This window comes from Gopherus evgoodei, chromosome 1 (assembly GCF_007399415.2).
Source record: "Gopherus evgoodei ecotype Sinaloan lineage chromosome 1, rGopEvg1_v1.p, whole genome shotgun sequence".
Classification (NCBI taxonomy): Eukaryota; Metazoa; Chordata; order Testudines; family Testudinidae; genus Gopherus; species Gopherus evgoodei.
The window spans coordinates 167,093,120-167,115,390 of NC_044322.1; the positions used below are offsets into that span (position 1 = coordinate 167,093,120).

At 44.2% G+C, this 22,271-nt stretch overlaps 1 protein-coding gene across 3 annotated transcripts in view; it reads right to left on the minus strand.

The window, feature by feature from the left end:
* IFNGR2 (interferon gamma receptor 2) overlaps window positions 1-22,271 on the minus strand; it is a 44,851-nt gene that overhangs the window by 19,417 nt on the left and 3,163 nt on the right. For 2 of the 3 annotated variants that reach the window (XM_030578927.1, XM_030578936.1), the window contains exons 2-5: window positions 15,777-15,903; window positions 14,640-14,702; window positions 12,543-12,718; window positions 6,576-6,712 (exon numbers count right to left, since the gene is read on the minus strand). In XM_030578927.1, coding sequence (XP_030434787.1) covers window positions 6,576-6,712; window positions 12,543-12,718; window positions 14,640-14,702; window positions 15,777-15,903 — 503 coding nt within the window. The remainder of the gene's footprint in view (window positions 1-6,575; window positions 6,713-12,542; window positions 12,719-14,639; window positions 14,703-15,776; window positions 15,904-22,271) is intronic. The other variant, XM_030578944.1, reaches the window with a different exon arrangement.

Genomic DNA, 22,271 nt, shown 5'->3' on the forward strand with positions numbered 1-22,271 from the left:
GCTGGGGCCAGAAAGGCCTGCGTTTGGTCGCTGGCGTATACATGCTGAGACTCATTAGGACCCTATTGTCCATCAGACTTCGCAGTCTGGGGCTGTCTCTGCCGCGAAGATGCCTTTACCAACAAAGGGTAAATCCTGAATGGCATACTGCAGCTCTGGCCGGAGGTTTAAAACCTGAAGCCATGAAATGCACCTCATGGCGACACCCAAGGCCAGAGTGTTGGCCGCAGAGTCTGCTGCGTCCAACGAGGCCTGGAGGGACGCTCTGGGAACCTTCTTTCCCCCGTCCTCCAAGACAGCAGCGAACTCCTGGTGGGAGTTTTGAGGGAGAAACTCCTTCACCCAGGTGCTATAATTATCGCTTGTTGCTTGGCTACCCAGAGCTGCAGGGCCCCTGCAGAGTACACCTGGCGGCCAAGCAGGTTCATTCGCCAAGCCTCTTTCTGCTTCGGGGCTGGCGCCCGCTGGCCATCATATCAGGATCGTGGTCCTGAGCATAAAATCTGCGCATATGGGATGACACGGATGCGTGTCCGGACGGCCATGGAGGTACTAAAAGAAGGCACAGGCAGAGCCTCTGACTCATTCGGACCTTGCCCAACTCGGCACCGGGGACCGGCACCGGGAGGCGTATCGGTACTTGGAACGAGAACCAGACCCGCAACCAGAACGGTGTCGGGAGGTCAACCGAGATCTCGAGGCTCGGGGAAAGGCTACAGGAGCCAAGGTACCTGCCACGGTGCCAGGAGTCGGAACGGTGCCGATAGCGGGTCGGCGAACGGGATACCGACCGGTGCAGCGAGTGCGACCAATACCGAGGAAAACAGCACCGGGACTGCCAGTGGTGTCCGTCGTGCCGACAGGACTTGGAGTGTCTGCGGGACCGTGATCATGAACGGTGCCGCTCTGCTGTGCTGACAGAGGACAGTCACCTGAAGAGACTGTATTACCCGCACCGGCAGTGCCGGGGTCAGGCAGCATTGACTCTGACATGGCACTGAGAGCCCTCGCCGTTGGTAACGTCTCCGGCATGAAGGGAACAGCAGGCTCAACCACAGTGCATACTGGGGAGCTGTCAGGCACCGGATTCGACGGCCCTCGTGGGACCGGGATCAACAGTACCGAGGTCATCAGAACTTCGGTAGGTGTCGGTGCCAGGCGATCCGAGTTAGATAAGCTGTCTGGCTGCGGTGCCGTCAGCACGGAAGCAGCGGGAGCAATACGCTCAACCACGGCGCGTGCCGGGGAGCCGTCGGGCACCGGATTCGATAGCCCTCGTGGGACTGGAATCGACGGTGCCGACGTTGTCGGTGCCTCAGAGGCGTCGGTGCCGGGCAATCCGACTTAGACTAGCCCTCTGGCTACGGTGCCGTTGGCACGGAAGCAGCCGGAGCAGTGGCTCAACCACGGCGCGTGCCGGGGAGCCGTCAGGCACCGGATTCTGCGGCCCTTGTGGGACCGGGATCGACGGTGCCGACGTCGTCGGTGCCGTAGCAGGTATCGGTGCCGGGCGATCCGACTTAGACGAGCTCTCTGGCTGCGGTGCTGTTGGCACGGAAGCAGCAGGAGCAGTAGCTCAACCACGGCGCGTGCCGGGGAGCCGACAGGCACCGGATTCTACGGCCCTTGTGGGACCGGGATCGACGGTGCCGACGTCATCGGTGCCGCAGCAGGTGTCGGTGCCGGGCGATCCGACTTAGACGAGCTCTCTGGCTGCGGTGCCGCTGGCACGGAAGCAGCAGGAACAGTAGCTCAACCACGGCGCGTGCCGGGGAGCCGTCAGGCACCGGATTCTACGGCCCTCGTGGGACCGGGATCGACGGTGCCGACGTCGTCGGTGCCGGGCGAACCATCTCAGACGAGCTCTCTAGCTGCGGTGCAGTTGGCACAGAAGCAGCAGGAGCAGTAAGCTCTACCACGGCGCGAGCCGGGGAGCTGCCAGGCACCGGATTCAGTGGCCCTGGGGGACTGGAATCGACGGTGCCGATGTCATCGGTGCCTCTACAGGTGTCGGTGCCGGGTAACGCAACTTAGGTGAGCTCTCTGGCTGCGATGCAGGTGGCACGGAAGCAGCGGGAGCAGGGGGCTCAACCACGGCGCGTGCCGGGGAGCCGCCAGGCACCAACAGGAATCGTAGGCTTTCTCGACCTCGGAAGAAGGGAGCGGTGCCGAGTCGACATCGGTGCCGGCGACGGCCGGTGCCGAAAGGCCTTCGTAGTACCGGCGGGGTCCGGTGCCGAGGAGGCGCTTCTGCCCGCCGCTTGAACATCGCTCGGCGCCCAAGGTGGAGGGGTAAGTGAAAGTCCCGCACCTTTTTGTTCTCGGCTTAAAAGCCTTGCAAATGGGGCACTTATCTGTCAAGTGTGATTCCCTGAGGCACTTCAAACAGGAGTCATGTAGATCTCTCTTCGGCCGCGGCTTCTGGCAGGCCGGGCCCCTCTTAAAACCCGGTGAGCCATGCATGGCTCCGGCACTGGGCTCATGGAAGGGGCTACTTCCTGAACCCCGCTAACTAAACTAACCATGTTAGCAAAGAAAACACGTATAACCATACAAATATATATATAAAAGGGTTATAACTGCATAACTATATACGAGAAAACGAGTAGCTAGGGAAGTGGAGGTCAGCTAAGCCGCGCTCCACTGTTCCAACGACCGACACGGGCGGTAAGAAAGAACTGAGGAGCGGGTGGGCCGGCAGGAGTATATATCAAGCGCCATGGTGGCGCCACTCTAGGGGGCGACCTGCCGGCCCACTGAGTTGCTAGGGTAAAAGTTTTCCGACGAATGTGCACGCGCGGCGCGTACACCTAACTGGAATGGATATGAGCAATCACTCGAAGAAGAACAATCAGTTTCACACATACAGAATGGGAAGAGACTGTCTAGGAAGGAGTATGGCAGAAAGAGATCTAGGGGTCATAGTAGACCACAAGCTTAATATGAGTCAACAGTGTGATACTGTTGCAAAAAAAGCAAACGTGATTCTGGGATGCATTAACAGGTGTGTTGTAAACAAGACATGAGAAGTCATTCTTCCGCTTTATTCTGCGCTGGTCAGGCCTCAGCTGGAGTATTGTGTCCAGTTCTAAGCACCGCATTTCAGGAAAGATGTGGAGAAATTGGAGAGGGTCCAGAGAAGAGCAACAAGAATGATTAAAGGTCTTGAGAACATGACCTATGAAGGAAGGCTGAAGGAATTGGGTTTGTTTAGTTTGGAAAAGAGAAGACTGAGAGGGGACATGATAGCAGCTTTCAGGTATCTAAAAGGGTGTCATCAGGAGGAGGGAGAAAACTTGTTCACCTTAGCCTCCAATGATAGAACAAGAAGCAATGGGCTTAAACTGCAGCAAGGGAGATTTAGGTTGGACATTAGGAAAAAGTTCTTAACTCTCAGGGTAGTTAAACACTGGAATAGATTGCCTAGGGAAGTTGTGGAATCTCCATCTCTGGAGATATTTAAGAGTAGGTTAGATAAATGTCTATTAGGGATGGTCTAGACAGTATTTGGTCCTGCCATGAGGGCAGGGGACTGGACTCGATGACCTCTCGAGGTCCCTTCCAGTCCTGGAGTCTATGAGTCTATGTCCACAGTCCTAACAAAGCTAGCAGTTTGCCTTTTTCAGTGCTCGGTAGATCAGTTAAGAACTTGATTCATTCTTAATGTCAAAGCTAAAAGCTATGACATGAGGGTCTCAGTTCTGTCTCATCTGTATGTCAGCTAGAGGAAGAGGAGTACACCTCTACCTCAATATAACATGAATTTGGATATAACGTGGTAAAGGGGCTGGGGAGGGGGCGGGGTGCGCACTCAGGCGGATTAAAGCAAGTTGAGATAATGCGGTTTCACCTATAACGTGGTAAGATTTTTTGGCTCCTGAGGACAGCGTTATATCGAGGTAGAGGTGTATGTTAAAAGTGTGTCAGAAAACTCAATTTTTCTGGGAAAGGAGGAAGGTGCATTAACCTGGGCACTGTCTTTTTTTTTTTAAAAAAAAGCTCAGCTAAGATTAACTGAAATGAAACAGGAAAGTAGTTGGAAAACCAGAGGCAGGGCTGTCCCTAGGGGAGGGGCAGGGCCCAGGGCAAATCAGCCTGTCTGGGGCCATCCTTAACATTTTTTATACAGATGTAATCTGGTTACAGTGAACTTCAAGGGCAGCTGCTGGCCACAGGTTAAATATTGATAGCACCCAGCTGTATAATTATAGTGTTGTTATAAGAACGAACTACAATAAGGAAGTTCATATAATTTGAAAAAAATAAATAAAAAAAATCAGTGCCATACCACTTACATTCTGAAATCCACCTTCCCTGACTTCCTCACAGCAAACTTAATTCCCAGATGCATATGGTCTTGCTACCCTCAGTGGATTTTTGTTTTAAATGCAATTACACATTTGCAACACAGAGTTCATGTCTCAGGAATTGGGAGACTCTTGGAAAGCCTACGTGTGCCCTGGTGCTCGGGGACCTCAGGATGCCCCAGCATGGAGGAGGGGCTCTAAGATCTGTTTTCTCTGAGGGCTGGGAGCGGGAGGGGAAGCAGAAAAGCAGATGGATGGAGGACCCCAGTCCTGGTTGGTGGTGGAGAGAGCAGAGTTGTGGGACCCCAGGGCCTGGTACTGCAGGGAGGGGAACCCCAAGGCTGGAGAGATGAAAGGCAAGGAGGACCCTGAGGCAAAGGGGTGATAAAGGCTGGCCCTGGCCTGGAGATGGCACTGGAGGACCCCACACAGTGCTGGGAGAGGGGAGAAAGGGCAGTGGAAGGGGGAAGCGTGGGGCACTGGGGGGACACCTATGCGGGGTGATGGAGACTACTGGCTGGCACTCACCTGTGCTAGGGAACCCCCTGTGCTGCTGGAAGGTCCCACTGGAAAAAGGGAAGGGTCAGGGTCAGCCTGCCCAGGCACTAGTGGTTGGGAGGTGCTAGGACCCTACAGCAGCAGGCGACACTGAGCCCCGGAAGAGCAAGTTGAGACCTGGTCGCTGGCTGCTACCGCAGAGACTGAGCCCAAGGGGCTGCAGGAAAGGAAAAGAAACAAATGCCTCGGCTGGTGAGTGCAGGGGATGGGGCCGACCCCTGCTGCCAGCACCAGGCCCCCTGGGCCGCCCTGGCCTCCCCACATTCCCCTGAAGCACAAGACCTGGGGCAGTTGCCCTGGTCTGGCCTGTGGATGGGATGACTCTGGCCAGAGGCAGATAATTTCATAAATGAAAAAAATGCATCAGTCTATGTCTTTAAAACAAAAATTCCTCATTTGTGGGCAGTTTATTCACCCCAAAGCCAGCCTGTCTAAAATGGGAATTTTCCCAGCTTATAGCCACTGGTAGTCCAAACAAAAGTATAACTATACTAGTGATTTGGAGTACACCATATTTTTGCAAAACCTCTATAGATAGAGCCCTACCAAATTCATGGTCATGAAAAATGCATCACGGACCATGAAATATGGTCTCTCCCAGTGAAATCTGGTCTTTTGTGTGCTTTTACTTTATACTATACAGATTTAACAGAAGAGACCAGTGTTTCTCAAATTGGTGGTCCTAACCAAACAATGAGTTGCGGGGGAGGGGATGAGGGTGTGTCACAAGGCTATTTTAGCGGGGGTCGCAGTATTGCTACCCTTAGCTCTGCACTGCTGCCTTCAGAGCTGAGTGGCTGGAGGGCAGCGGCTGCTGACTGAGGGCCTAGCTCTGCAGGCAGGAGCACAGAAGTAAGGATGACAATACCATGCCATGCCATCCTCACTTCTGCGCTGCTGCTGGTGGCAGCTCCGCCTTCAGAGCTGGGCTCCTGGCCAGCAGCTGCTGCTCTCAAAGAATTGCCGCCACCAGCAGAGCGCAGAAGTAAGGGTAGCAGTACCACAACCCATTTCCCACCCCAACCCCCAAATAACCTTGCGATCCCCCCACACCTCCTTTTTGGATCAGGACTCTTACAACACCATGGCATTTCAGGACTCTTACAATTACAACACCATGGCATTTCAGATTTAAATAGCTGAAATCATGAAATTTACAATTTTTAAAATCCTATGACCATGAAATTGACCAAAATGGACTGTGAATTTGGTAGGGCCCTATCTATAGGCCATGATTTGAACTGGCACAGCTCACCTTACTTGATACTGCATAAATCAGGTCTTGTAGCAGTTTTTCCACCTGTCTACATTAAGGCTTTGATTTGAACCAGCACAGCTACTCCAGTAACTGAACACAAGTGGCTGACATTCCCAGTGTAAACAAGACCTGAGATAGAGAGAAAAATCTCAGAGGTCCTAGGTAAAATTTTCAAAAGTGCCTAAGTGACTTAAGAGTCTGATTTTCAGAAGTGACAAAGGTGTTTAGGAGCCCAAATGACTTTTGAAAATGGGACTGCTAAGTGCTTTGGAAAACTTTACATCCATTCAATTAACAAACACATAATACATTTGATCCTAGATTAGATTAATTTCCCTTCAGTTAACTAACAAGCTTCCTTTCTGCTGGAAAAAAGGTCAATATTACAACTCTGCCCTCCATTTCTGTCTACCATTTTACCAAAGAAAGGAGAGAGAGATAAGAATTCTTACATGTTGTTTATTTGTTGAATTCTCCCAGTAGCGCACAAGATATTGTAAAGTATCTTCTTTTACAGTGTGCAAGAAGTTAAGGAAAAGTGAATCAGATGTTGAATCCACATTTACTATAACAGGAGGCCCTATAGTAGCTGAAAATGAACAAAAAATAGATGAATATTTGGAATTTTAAAAAATGAGCACATTTCCTAACAGTTTTGATCTGATACATAATAAGAAACTACTGAATACAACAGCCTGTTATCTGGAAGAGATATAAAGTGTTCAAATACCATTTACTCTATTTCAAATAGCTCCATAGCACTAAATATTGGCTGTGTCATGAATATAGGGGAAAGGGTTAAGCAGTTCAAATAACCCAGTTAGCACCTGATTAGAAGGATCAATGAGAAAGGAAGATCCTTTCAAATTTGGGGGGGCGGGGCGGAGGGAGAAGAATTTGTTTGTTGTTCTCTTTTGTTGTTCCCTCTCCGGATGAAGGGAGAAGTCAACCAGGTACATCATCTCCTGAAAATATACCTGGAACAATCCATTTAAAACCACAGAGATTGTAAGTAGGGTAAAGAAATGCATTAGGTTATCTTTTGTTTTGGCTTGTGAATTTTCCTATGCTACCGAGGTAGTTTTATTCCTGTTTTTGTAACTGTGAAGCTGAGCCCAGAGGGGAATCGTCTGCATTTTAAATCTTTCTATTACCCTGTAAAGTACTTTCCATCCTGATTTTGCAGGTGTGATTCTTAATTTTTTCTTTATAAATAAAGTTCTTTTAAGAACCTGATTGTCTTCAGGACACTGAAATCAAAGGGTCTGATCAGTGCCCACATTGCTAAGGCAATTGGTTAGTATATTATTCTCAAGCCTCCCCAGGAAAGGGGGTTAAAGGGCTTGGGGGGGATATTTTGGGGGATAGGGATTCCACGTGACCGTCACCTGAATATTTGTGTAAAATCACTTGGTGGTGGCAGCATACCGTCCAAGGACAAGGAAAGGAATTTGTGCCTTGGGGAAGTTTTAACCTAAATTAATAGAATATAAGTTTAGGGGGTCTCCACATCTGTATCCCAGAGTTCACAGTGTGTGTGGGGGGTGGGACAACCTTAGCAGGCTTTTTATGTGAATTTAAATGATACAAAGAATCATTTTGTCTACTTTATCTTGAAAAATTATCAGGCTGTAGCAGGATCTATCTGCAGTTCACTCTGAGTTTTGCATAGCCCTGTTGACATTAATCTGATTTAAATTTTTCCTGCAAAATGCCAGATCAGTTATACATTCTGGGCCTCCCATATTGCCTCTCAGCAAAGGAGCATCATCTGTTCCAGCAGATAGAACACTGGACTTAGAGTCAGAGGATGTGGGTTCTATTATTGGCTATGCTACTGACTCATTGTGTGATTTTGGGAAAATCATTTCACTCTATCCCTCAGTTTTATCCACAGTGAAGTTTACCAGCATTTACAAAGCACTGACAACTACAGATAAACACACACCATATATGTGCTTCTTAATTATTCTCATATCTTATTGGTAGTCTCTCTCACACACCCCTTCAACAGGCAATCAACTCCAGAGTAGTGTGTCTCACGCCCAAAGCCTAGACAGGTGGAGAATGCCGCAAAAGGAAACTGATGAGGATGTTATAACCCCACTCAGTTTCAATTCACAGCCAGCTGCATCTGTGAAGTGCTCCTGTATTTCAACATGGCACTACTGTTATATGCTGCAGTTGCTAAGAAGAGAAAAAGAAAGCAAAAAGATTCTAGAGGAAGAAGGATGAGAAGACTGATGCAAGCAAGGAGGAGAAGTTAGATGCATGCAACACGCTGGAAGGAGAACCAAGGCCTTGTCTATTGTTAGAGATTTATCCTGGTTCTAGCCATAGGTGTGGCAGCATTGGTACCACCTCTGGTATAGGCAGGCAAAACTGCAATTTGCACTACTGCTGGTTACCTTTATTTCAAACAAGGCTAGGCCCCACCAGTGTGAATAGCAGCTATGCCTGCCTGCCTTAAGAGTTTGCACTGCTCCAGCTACATCAGTGACTAGTCTTCAATGGCTGGGACTGGAGCAAACTCTCAGTGTAGCCGAGGCTTAAAGAAGAGGAAAAGAAGTGGGTCTTATTGTGACATTGCACTCCATATGATTTTATGAAAATATTCGAATGAGTGTGAATATAATGCAACTGGAATATGCTCCATGCAAAAGGTCTCTTGTAAGGTATTATTACAAAGCTTATAATTGACAGTGTGGTCATCCAATTTGTATAAGTGTATCACTCTTGTGTCAAACTAATATATAAAATGTAACTCTGAGGTCTATGTAGTTATGCAAAGTGTGGGCCATTAATGGTGGTTTAGAATCTTGATGGCTCTCATCAACTAGAACAATTGACTGTAGATGCCTCTGTTTACTTGCAAGCCTTCCTGTGAGTGAGGCCAGGAAGAATGAAGGCTTGGGGTCTCACAGGACATGTGACTATTTCACCTGGTACTGGAATCCATCTTAAACCAGGTGTTTTTCCATTTAGAGGTAGGGGTGGGGACCCAAAGAGACAAAAGATTCCTGCCTTCTGCCAGAGGTATATAAGGGGTTGGAACAGAACAAAGGGGGCTGCAGTCATGCGAAATCCACTAGCTACTACCTGAGCTGGAACAAGGACTGTACCCAGGAAAGGATTGGGCCCAGACTAGAAAGGAGTCTAGTCTGTGAAAGAAGCTTACTGGAACATCTCTGAGGGTGAGGTTTCATCGGTAATCAGTTTCTTACTGTATTAGGCTTAGACTTGGGTGTTTTTGTTTTATTTTGCTTGGCAGCATACTTTGTTCTGTCTGTTATTACTTGGAACCACTTAAATCTTACTTTTTATATTTAATAAAATCACTTTTTACTTATTAATTAAGTCAGAGCAAGTAATTAATACCTGGGGGAGCAAACAGCTGTGCATATCTATCAGTGTTATAGAGGGCGAATAATCTATGAGTTTACCCTGTATAAGCTTTAGACAGAGCAAAATGGATTTATTTGGAGTTTGGATCCCATTGGACACTGGATGTCTCGGTGCTAGAGACAAGAGTACTTCTTAAGCTATTTTCAGTTAAGTCTGCAGCTTGTGGGAGACATGGTTCAGACCTGAGTCTGTGTTTGTAGCAGGCTAGTGTGTCTGGCTCAACAAGACAGGGTACTGAAGTCCCAAGCTGCCAGGCTCAGAGGTAGTCTCAGCATATCAGGTGACAGTCCCAAGAGGGTCCCTGTGACCGAACCGATCACACTTATGTTCATGTGTTATATTTTAATTTTCCTATTGAACATTTCGTTGGTCACCAAAGTTTGGAAGTGAACTGCTAAAATGTACCTTCCAGTATAAATACAAGACTACCAAGCAATTCGTTTATCCCTAATTATTGTTATAGCATGGCATAAAGAAAAAAAGGTGAGTTGCCCTGGACTCTAAATTGTATTACAGAACCTAATTCAATGGGGTTCTGAGCGTTACACACTTCTATTTTACAAATATATTAAAAAAAATGTTAAAAAGACCAGAACAAAAGTCGGACAGCCCAGTATAACACAAGAGAAAACTGATTCTTTCCTGTAACCTCGGCTTATTATTTTCACTTATAATGGCAGGACATGTTTACATTTATTATGCTGCAATGTCATCTGTGCTATGATAACAGACAAACAAAAATAATTAACTTTACCCTGTTTCAAATGGTTCTGCTCTGCTCAAAATTATTTTGGGGAAAGTTGGCCCTCTTCTTAATACACTGGATCATGAACTTTTTAGTTTCTTCTTGCATCACGCCCTATTACAGTTGCAACTGCTGTCTCTCCTTTAATGTGTCCTCTCTTCTGTGCATTTTGCTTATAAGTTTCCTTTGGCAGGTAACTCTCTCCCTGTACATTCTCTCTCTCACCGCTCAGGGCATGAAACATGATCTGGGGTGTGATCCACATGGCTGATCTGAATGCCATAGGGAAAAATACACACAAGATAGAAGGCTAACATTTGAGTTTACTGGAATTGATTTTAGGATTGGCTACATGTGGTGCCACATGAAAAGGCAGAGAAGGCTGCTGGCTTTCAAGGGGTCAATTGAAACTATCCAGAGCACTGGATACACAATAGCTGGGAAAGAGTACGTATGGAATCATGCAGTCCCTCCCCTCTGCCTTGCGCTCCCTTTGAGCTAGCCGGATGTCCCCATCCACAGGATCCATTCCCCAAGTTGGGAAATAAGAGGAAATAATGAATGAATCTCTTCTGCTCTAAATATTATTTGAAACTTAACTTTTGAACAAAGGAAACCCACAATAAGGGGAGGCATAGCTCAGTAGTTTGAGCACTGGCCTGCTAAATCCAGGGTTGTGAGTTCAATCCTTGAGGGGGCCATTTAGGGATCTGGGGCAAAAATCTGTCTGGGGATTGGCCCTGCTTTAAGCAGGGGGTTGGACTAGATGACCCGAGGTCCCTTCAACCCTGATATTCTATGAACTGAATCTCCTCCTAGCCCAGAAACCAACCATAACAAGGAAACTCATGGATACTTCTAAAAGTTAACATTAAATGTGTTCACACAGCCACCAAATTATCCTGTATTTTGTCAGTATGGTATACTCCTCATTATCTGAATAGCACATGGGACACTGATTTTATGCGGAGCCATGGCCAGGGGCTCGTCTTCCTCCTCACAGCCCTGGCTGGGGATGTCTGCTCTATTATCTGCCTTGTCCCCCAGCATGAGCTACAGGCTGCAGAGGTCAGGTATCTCATGCTGGGGGACAAGAAAGGGATTCAGATAACGTGGAAGTTCAGCTAATAGGGTTTTGGATAAATGGGAGTATACCGTATTAGTACTCCCTGTATATCCCCGACCCCTTTATACTACAGAACTAGGGCATAATGTAGGTACTTTTGAAATGGTGTGTGTTTGGTGCTAAAATGTGTTTAGGAGTTATCACAAAATTAGGTGCACAGAAAAGCCTGAAATCTACAGGAATATAAGAAAGTTAAGTTATTGCTCTCCTGGGCTCTGTTCAATCTAGGAAAATTAGTTGTAATCAACAGATTCCCCCATCAACTGGTGCTGAAAAGAGCTCAGTTGCTAAATGTAGATGAGAAACTTGTTTTAATATTATTACAGAAAAGTTGACAGATACCAGTTTCTACTAGGTCTCTGTATCTATACCACTGGCATAGCAATATAAACTGAAATAGATTTTAAAAATTGATTCCTAACACAGCAGGTCCCATCACCTCTCTTTCGAGTGGGATGCATTAACAAGTGTGTTGTAAACAAGACACGAGAAGTCATTCTTCCGCTTTACTCTGCGCTGGTTAGGCCTCAACTGGAGTATTGTGTCCAGTTCTGAGCACCGCATTTCAAGAAAGATGTGGAGAAACTGGAGAGGGTCCAGAGAAGAGCAACGAGAATGATTAAAGGTCTTGAGAACATGACCTATGAAGGAAGGCTGAAGGAATTGGGTTTGTTTAGTTTGGAAAAGAGAAGACTTAGAGGGGACATGATAGCAGTTTTCAGGTATGGTAAAGGGTGTCATCAGGAGAAGGGAGAAAACTTGTTCACCTTAGCTTCCAATGATAGAATAAGAAGCAATGGGCTTAAACTGCAGCAAGGGAGATTTAGGTTGGACATTAGGAAAAAGTTCTTAACTCTCAGGGTAGTTAAACACTGGAATAGATTGCCTAGGGAAGTTGTGGAATCTCCATCTCTGGAGATATTTAAGAGTAGGTTAGATAAATGTCTATTAGGGATGGTCTAGAGAGTATTTGGTCCTGCCACGAGGGCAGGGGACTGGACTCGATGACCTCTCGAGGTCCCTTCCAGTTCTAGAGTCTATGAGTCCTCTCATATATTATAACAGTGAAGAAAACGAAGACACAACAATTACCAGAAATATTTTCTGTGAGGGAGTGAGAGGCTGAGATCATAAAAGACTTACTGTTTTGGTCTGCTACAAATTTATTTGTTTCCACCCAGTCAGATTTCACTTGCCCTAGCTCAGCCCTAACACGTAAAGTAATTGTCCAAAAGCTTTTGATATCTGGATCTGTGAAACTGCATTCAGTCTTCGTAATGTTTGTGCAGTTAATTTCTTCCCAACAGTTACAGGCCAGTCTGCAATATAAAATGATGAAAGAATAAATTAGTGGAATCGCCTCACTGCTGCATCTAGCACAACTGATTGATATTTCAGAGAGAGTTCTCTTTCTTTACACACTAGCCAGTTTCTAAAGAATCAACATTTGATACAAAAGTACAACTTTCAAGCAATTTTACTCTATAACCATGCAATGCCTTCTCTCAAAGCATCTGAAACTCTTTTCAAAATGTAGCCAATTAAAAATTTAATGATATAGGCAAGGGACATTCTGTAAGTCCAGATGCTGAATGCCTTCAACTATTACAGGCTGGTAAGCCTGACTTCAGCACTGGGCAAACTGTCATGGGATCACCAACTGGTTAAAAGATAGGAAACAAAGGGTAGGGATAAAGGGTCAGTTTTCAGACTGAAGAGAGGTAAATGGTGGAGTCCCTCAGGCATCTGTACTGGAACTGGTCCTAATAAACATATTCACACATGATCTGGAAAAAGGGGTAAACAGCGAGGTGGCAAAATTTGCAGATGATACAAAACTACTCAAGGTAGTTAAGTCCCAAGCAGACTGTGAACAGCTACAAAAGGATCTCTTAAAACTGGCGGACTAGCCAACAAAATGGCAGATGAAATTCAGTGCTGATAAATGCAAAGTAAGGCACATTAGCAAACATAATCCCAAGTATACGTATAAAATGATCGACTCCAAATTAGCTGTTACCACTCAAGAAAGAGAGCTTGGAGTCATTGTGAATAGTTCTCTGAAAACTTCCACTCAGTGTGCAGCAGCAGTCAAAAAAAAAACAAAAACAAAGAGAATGTTGGGAAACATTAAGAAAAGAACAGATAAGACGACAGAAAATATCATATTGCCTCCATATAAACCCATGGTACGCCCAGTTCTTGAATTCTCCGTGCAGATGTGGTTTCCCCATCTCAAAAAAGATATATTGGAATTGGAAAAGGAACAGAAAAGGGCAACAAAAATTATTAGGGGTATGAAATGGCTTCCATATGAGGAGAGATTAATAACACTGATTTTTCAGCTTGGAAAAGAGATGACTAAGGGGGAATATGATAGAGGTCTATAAAAATCATGACTGGTGTGGAGAAAGTAAATAAGGAAGTGTTATTTACTCCTTCTCATAGATTCATAGACTTAAGGTCAAAAGGGACCATTACGATCATCTAGTCTGACCTCTGCACAATGCTGGCCACAGAATCTCACCCACCCACTCCTGTAACAAACCCCTAACCTATGTCTGAGTTATTGAAGTCCTCAAATTGTAGTTTAAAGACCTCAAGGTGCAGAGAAACCTCCAGCAAGTGACTCATGCCCCATGCTGCAGAGGAACGCGAAAAACCTCCAGGGCCTCTGCCAATCTTCCTTGGAGGAAAATTCCTTCCCGACCCCAGATATGGCGATCAGTTAAACCCGGAGCATGTGGGCAAGACTCAAGGGTTACCAAGTAAAATTAATAGGCAAAAGATTTAAAACAAACAAAAGGAAGTATTTCTTTGTACAACGCAGTCAACCTGTGGAACTTTGTTGATGGATGTTGTGAAGGGCAGAACTAGAACAGGGTTAGAAAAAGAACTAACTAAATAAAAATAAATAAGTAAATAAATAATTGGAGATATACCAATCTCCTAGAACTGGAAGAGAACTTGAAAGGTCATTGAGTCCAGCCCCCTGCCTTCACTAGCAGGACCAATTTTTGCCCCAGACCCCTAAGTGGCCCCCTGAAGGATTGAACTCACAACCCTGCGTTTAGCAGGCCAATGCTAAAAACACTGAGCTATCCCTCCCTCCCTTAGATAAATTCATGGAGGATAGGTCCATCAATGGCTATTAGCCAGGATGGACAGGGATGATATCCCTAGCCTCTGTTTGCCAGAAACTGGAAATGGGCGACAGGGGATGGATCAGTTGATGATTACCTGTTCTGTTCATGCCCTCTGCGGCACCTGGCATTGGCTACTGTCGGAAGACAGGATACTGGGCTAGATGAGAATGAACAGAACAGGTAATTACTGCATGATCCAACCCGTCACCCATTCCCTGCCCATCCTGGCTAATAGCCATTGATAGACCTATCCTCCATGAATTTATCTAAAGGAGGGATGGAGGGAGGGATAGCTCAGTGGTTTTAGCATTGGCCTGCTAAACACAGGGTTGCGAGTTCAATCCTTCAGGTGGCCACTTAGGGATCTGGGGCAAAAATTGGTCCTGCTAGTGAAGGCAGGGGGCTGGACTCAATGACCTTTCAAGTTCTCTTCCAGTTCTAGGAGATTGGTATATCTCCAATTATTTATTTACTTATTTATTTTTATTTAGTTAGTTCTTTTTCTAACCCTGTTCTAGTTCTGCCCTTCACAACATCCATCAACAAAGTTCCACAGGTTGACTGCGCTGTATGAAGAAATACTTCCTTTTGTTTCTTTTAAACCTGCTGCCTATTAATTTTACTTGGTGATCCCTAGTTCTTGTGTAAGTGAAGGGGTAAATAACATTTCCTTATTTACTTTCTCCACACCAGTCATGATTTTATAGACCTCTATCATATCCCCCTTAGTTGTCTCTTTTCCAAGCTGAAATGTCAGTCTTATTAATCTCTCCTCATATGGAAGCTGTTCCATACCCCTAACCATTTTTGTTGCCCCTTTCTGTACCTTTTCCAATTCCAATATATATTTTTTGAAATGGTGCGACCACAGCTGCACACAGTATTCAAGATGTGAGCATATCATGGATTTATATAAAGGCAATATGATATTTTCTGCCTTATTATCCATACTGATGTTTAAAATAAGAACGTCCTGAGTATAAATAACCATGGGATTCAATAAGAATATTAACAAAGCTGGTTTGGAACAAGAGTGAAAAAAAATTGGGAAAAAGGAAGGATTTCAGTCTTTTCCTTGTTTAGTGGAAATAATTCAGTCCAAGAACTTTGCTTTCCCTATTACTTTCACAAGTACCTGAAAACCTTTTTATTAAAAACCTCATTTTGTACATAAGCATATACTTTTCTATTAGAATGAAACCAATTTAGTGTACTGCAACTATTTACTTACGTATTATACTGAACCGTATATAACACTGAGCCATTGTCCACTTTAACAGGAGCCCATGTCAATAAATTCTGATAATTATATGAGTAAATTGTCACATTCTGTGGTGTTGGTAACTGGAGCGGAGATTCTAAAAGAGAGAGAGAAAAAAACATCAAAACAGTAAATAAAACTTTCAACACACAGTAACTACAGATTTGAAATCACCTTTCCTCATCTCCAAAATTCAGGGCCACGTATTTATATAGCTTTGCCACAAACTTGCCCCTTTCTCCCAACTACTGTAGAACAAGAGACCTCCCGACCCTCTGTTTCCAAATGTACTAAGCACCAATGCCCTTACATCTCTATTACCCACTATAATTGTTTTCTGCACTATTGCCTAATACTAGATGCAGGCTACAGTTTGCAATAAATCCAAAATCCTGAAGGGCAGCTTTGGGAGAGGAAACTATAGGGGGAAAAAAATTCACCTATAATAAAAATAAAGTGATTTAACTGACAGCACCATTCTGATACACAGGTTACCCAACACTTCCAGTTATAGAACCCTGAACCAGTGTTTATAACTTTGCGAAACTTTAATTGTTTGGGCTGACATTTTCCATGCTGGGTGTCTGGCTCAGGCTGAATCTGTTGGAAAGTTTCAGGCAAAATGGTTCAGCCATTTTCAAAAACAAGATTAGGAAAAAGTCATGCAGACATTTTATTGAGAAGCTCAAGTTCCTCCATGCAGTGGAGCAGGGAAACTTGAAATTTGACAGGGGATGTCCTTTTGCTGTTCTCATGGAAAAATGCCCAAATTTAGCTAAATTACAACCCTCTGAACCATCTCAGTGTCCATATGGTCAGCAGAGACCTATTAGAGTTCTGGAGCTAAAAATCACAGAATCACAGGACTGGAAGGGACCTCAAGAGGTCATCTAGTCCAGTCCCTTGCACTCACGGCAGAACTAAATATTATCTAGACCATTCCTGACAGGCGTTTGTCCAACCTGCTTTTAAAAATCTCCAATTATGGAGATTCCACAATCTCCCAAGGCAATTTATTCCAGAGCTTAACAATTTTTTTTTTCAGTTTGCTTTTTTAAAAAAACTGGGATGTTACATGAAAGAAAAATCACCACCACCCTAACATTAAAAGAACATTAACATTGCAAACTCAAGCATTCAAAAGTTAGGAAATGGCAGACATAAGGTTGCTTGTTCAACCTTTAGTCAACCCCTTGTGTATTTACAATACAGTATTTAATTATATGATCACAGTTTCCAAAGGACCCTGCCTCAGTCAGTGCCCATGCACCAGGCAGATCACCCTCATTCAGTGCACAAGATAGATGGATGAACCAGGGTTGTGTAGTGAAGGTGGCTATTATCTGTAGGACCCTTGCCTCATTTGCTGAAGAAGTTGAAAGTGTGATAAATGAGGTAGGAGATTGGGAGGAAGAGAAAGGGCAGTTTCATGGTTAAAAGGTAGTTGAATGCTGCTCAGGAGAACAGGATTCTGTCCCTGTCTCTGAGTTCCTGAGCAATGCTGGGCAAGTCACTTCATCTAAAACTTTTCACAGGTGGTCACTAATTGTGTGCTCCTCATTTTCTGGATGCCCAACTTGAGATTAGGATCTGATATGAAAAGTGCTGAGCACTCACAGCTGCAAACCGAAGTCAATGGGTGAAGTGCTTTGGATGCTAAGTACTCTGAAAAAAATCAGTTCCTAGGCATCTCAAGTTGGGCACCCAAAATTAATACATAATTTTCATCTTAACCTCTCTCTCAGTTCCCATCTATAAACTGGAGATAATACCTCCTCTCACCTCACAGCAGTATTGTGCAAATAACTTAATTTATCTTTGTAAAGCACTTAATGAATGCCACAGAAGAACCATAAGGAAATCAATAATTCCCCAAATAATTCCTAGAACGTATCTTTTAGAAAAACATCCAATTTTGACTGAAAAATAGTCAGTGATGGAGAATCCACCACAACCCTTGGTAAATTATTCAGTGGTTAATTACTCACACTGCCAAAAAAGTCTGCCTTATTTCCAGTCTGAATTTGTCTAGCTTCTACTTCCAGACCCTCTGTTATACCTTTCTCATCTGGATTGAAGAACCCATTATTAAATATGTTTCCCACATTGGTGCTTCTAGATTGTAATCAATTCATACCTTCACCTCATCTGTTAGACTAAATAGATTGAGCTCCTTAAGTCTGTCATCATATAAATCATGTTTTCTAATTCTTTAATCATGCTTGTGGCTAATATGCCTAATATGTATTTGACAATTTCAGAGCTGTATTCATTTCTATTTTATTTCAAAAACTATTTTCAATAAATATTTAATATTGATCCAGGGGAGATAACTTGTTTTATTTTGGGTAATCATATTCTGCCATAACCTTTCTAATGACAATATAATAAAGAGCATTATTTTTGTGAGGATGTATATTTTAAACCAAAATAACTATTGAAAATCCCATATGATTGCATAACACCCAGTATATTAGGCCAGTTCCCATAAGGTAGTTTATTTTGTGCCTACACATACTTCTTCTAAAGTTCCAGTTAGATGTGTTATTATTCACTTCCTGTTTTCAACTTGTATTTTACTACATGCGGGCAACACGATACAAGCTGCGTACCACTCTGGAAGTGGCTCCAGAGGTAGCTCATCAAAATTTGAAAATCAGTTTGGGGTCTTGTGGGATAAAGAAATTCTATGCAAATTATTAATCTTACATTCATATAGTCACTTAGGCTGTGTCTATACTTAAAACATTACAGCAGCACACTGCAGCTGATTCAATGTAGCACTTCAGTGTAGACACTCACTACAGCTACAGGATGGGTTCTCCTGTTGCTGTAGTCAATGCACCTCCTTGAGAGGTGGCAGCTATGTCGATGGGAGAATTCTTCCATTGACCTTGGCCAGGTCTAGACCAGGAAATTAAGTTGGCATAACTATGTCACTCAGCGGTGTGAAATATCCACATCCCTGAGCAATGCAGTTAAGCCAACCGAACTCCTAGTGTAGACATGCTAGGTTGATGGGAAAATTCTCTCTTTGATGTAGCTACCGCCTCACAGGGAGGTGCAGTACCTATGCTGGGAGAAGCTCTCCATCAGCACAGATAGTCTTCATTGAAGAAATAAAGCAGTGCTGCTGCAGCATTTTAAGTGAAGACCTTCTTCTAGCACTCTCTACACTGGGAAGCTATGTTGGTTTAATTATATTTCTCCATGGTGTGGATTTTTCAGACCCCCATGTGAAGTAGCTAAGCCAATGCAAGTTTTCGGTGTAGACTAGCCCTTAGATAGAAAACAATATATGGGCAAGTTAAGCTAGGGAAAGTTAAGACAGGACTGGCAGCCTTGTGTTATGAAAGTGTTGTGATTTTTTTTTTAAATATCCATTTTTCATTCAAGTTCATATGATTTTTCTTATTATTAAAAGAGATATAAACCTAGATATATTACAGAGCCCATGCTAAGCCCAGCCTCTGCACAGAAACAAAAAGCACTGTATAAGGCCTAGTTTCATCAGAATGAATTTTTCTCCTCTGGGTAGCTTACTGCTGTTTTGGCTCTGAGGACCAGAAATGCAGCTTAAGAACTTCAAAACAAGTCAAAAGGAACTAAGGGATAGTTATTGAGGGAGAAAAAAAGTTATAAAAACCTATTAGGCTTGCTAACAATTAGTATTTTTCCATGGCACTTTGAAGACACTGGGAAGTACAATACAACCGGTACAAAATGTATTGTAAAACAATTCCCATCCAGTTTTAATGAAGTTCCAATAACTTTGTGTAACATGCCAAATGGTTCCATTAGTCATGAACTTTAAGCATATTAGTGTAAGAAGTCCTTCTTTAAGATAAATAATAATTCCTGAGTGCTCAGTCTCACTGCAATACCACAGAGTATGCTTTTCCTGGCGATATTAACCACAAAACTTGCCTATAGGGCCTCTGATATGTATAGAATTTTACTACATTTCCTGGTTTTGCGATGTTGTTGTTTTAAATTTGCAAAACATCTTTGACCTGACTGCAGTTCACTTGATGTCACCAAGATAGCATACTCTGGGCAGACATGCCAAACCCATGAAAAAATGCAGAAATTGAGCTTGTTTGTGGCTTAATTGGCTTGTGAATTACTTATTGGTTAGGTTTTGGCTTGTTGCTTCTTTTTTTAAATCGGCTCCTGGCAAGCAGGGGGGTAAGGGGGAGGCAAGAGTGCTGGGGAAGAGTTGGGGTGCACAGCAGGCCCATCACAGTCCCAGACAGCATGCCCGGGGGGGGGGGGGGAGAGGCGGGAGATATCTAGTCACAGAGTGTTGGGGTTTTTAAGGATTGGCTTGTTTTGGTCTTGGTCTGAAATGGGATTAGCTTGAGTTTTGGCTTATTTACCACGTGAAAGTTAGCAATTGTGACTCTGGGGAATCATGCACAATATGAACTTGCCATCCATGGCAGGGCTGGCTGTCATAAGATCAATGAAAAGTAAGTTTTAAATGGTGTTCACAGCATAGTTACATTTGCTATTGAGTGTCTATTTCTAAGGTTGCCAAGAATCCTTTGAGTAAATATAAAGAGGAAACTTTTCTTGAATCATGGTATCATGCAAACTCCTGAATACTTGAACAGCTAGGGCTCACTATAAGTCTGATGCACATGGCAGAGTATCTTGTATAACCAGTTAATTCACTTAACCAACCATATGCGGTAACTAGCTCTAACTAGATAGGTGCCAATTCAAGAATGTTGATGGTGTGAAATGCACATTCTAATTTTTTTCCGCACTGTTACTGAAGTAACAAAAGAGGAAGTAAACTATTTCATCTCTTCCTGGCATTAGGTTCACATACTGCTGGTATGAAGCAACACCATTATTCAGAAGCAGGACCGTCCCAGTCAGTAGGCTCAGAAAGGACTACTTTAATCAAAACCTTTAACTTGACAGTTGATACATAGTAAGAAGTCATTTCTATACATGAGTCTTCTGAGCTTTGTGCCAAATAAGTTGGGTGTAATTTTCAGGGTGGATAAAAACTGAATGGGGGGCTGGGGGGCCAGGAAGAGAAAAAAAATTCATTTAAATTGGATTTTTTATTTTTATATTTGAATAAATTTCTTTTTAAAAATAAACCTATTTAAAATGAAATCTGAATTTAATGTACAACAAATTAAGGCCCAACTCTCTCAACATTTAAATAAAAACTAAATATGCTGAATCCATGAGTCTCTATAAAAAAACCTTGTGAATTAGTGTGACAGAGGCTGCTTTTTTGTCTAAAGAATCAGGGGGAAAACATCTAATTTTTTAGGTCAAGCTTTATAAATATGGCATGATACGTATACACTGTATTAAGGCCTCGATCCTGTGCGGGAGCCAGGGGTTGTGCTACTGGGTGCAACAGACTGGCAAAGTTATCATAGGGACCTGGACTCTGACTCCAGGAAACACCATCATGTATCTCATCAGGACCATCCACTGATCATAGCCGGGTGGTTTAATACTCCTGTTTTATAGCTTCTCCCTACCTCAGCTCCGATTGACTCAGTCATCAAATTATGATTATTTATGACTCCACCCACCATGAAAACCTACTCTCCTGCTCATGGAAAAACACTGAAGTTTATGTATGCAAAACATTTAGGGGTGTTTTAATAAAGCTGTATATATTGCTTTGTGTTTAATTAAATTCCAATTACCAGGTACACAGGAAGGTATTCTCTAACTCAGTGGTTTTCAAACATTTTTCTTGAGACCCAGTTGAAGAAAATTGTTGATATCTGCAACCCAACAGAGCTAGGGATGAGGGGTTTGGGATGGGGGAGGGGCTCAGGGCTGGGGCATGGGAGGGGATCACGGCTCTGGGCTGGGGGTGCAGGCTCTGGGGTGGGACCAGGGATGAGGAGTCCGGGTGCAGGAAGGGGCTCCGGGTTTGGGGGAGCTCAAGGGGACAGGGCGCACAGGGTTACCTCAGGCAGCTCCCGGTGAGCAGCAGTGATAAGGCAAGCTTCCAAGAAGAGGTCAGCAGCAGGTCTGGCTCCTAAGCAGAGGCACGCGAGTGGCTCTGCATGGCTTTCGCCCACAAGCACCCTCCCCTCCCACCACGCGGAGCTGGTGCTCGGGGCAGGGGCAGCACATGGAACCCTGTGATCCCCTTGCCTAGGAGCTGGACCTGCTGCTGGCTGCTTCCAGGACACAGCGTGCTGTCAGAACAGGTAGGGACTAGCCTGCCTTACCCAGGCAGCACCACCAACGGGACTTTTAATAGCCCGGTCGGCAGTGCTGACCAGAGCAGCCATGACCCAATGCATTATATTCCATGATCCAGTACTGGGTCAATACCCGCAGTTTGAAAACCACTGCTCTAACTAGATACTTTTTTTTGCTAACAAATCGAATGTAAAAACTATTTAATTGTAAATCAACAAGTTGTAATGGTTATATCAACCAATGAGAATGCATCTTTCTTTAGAAAATAAC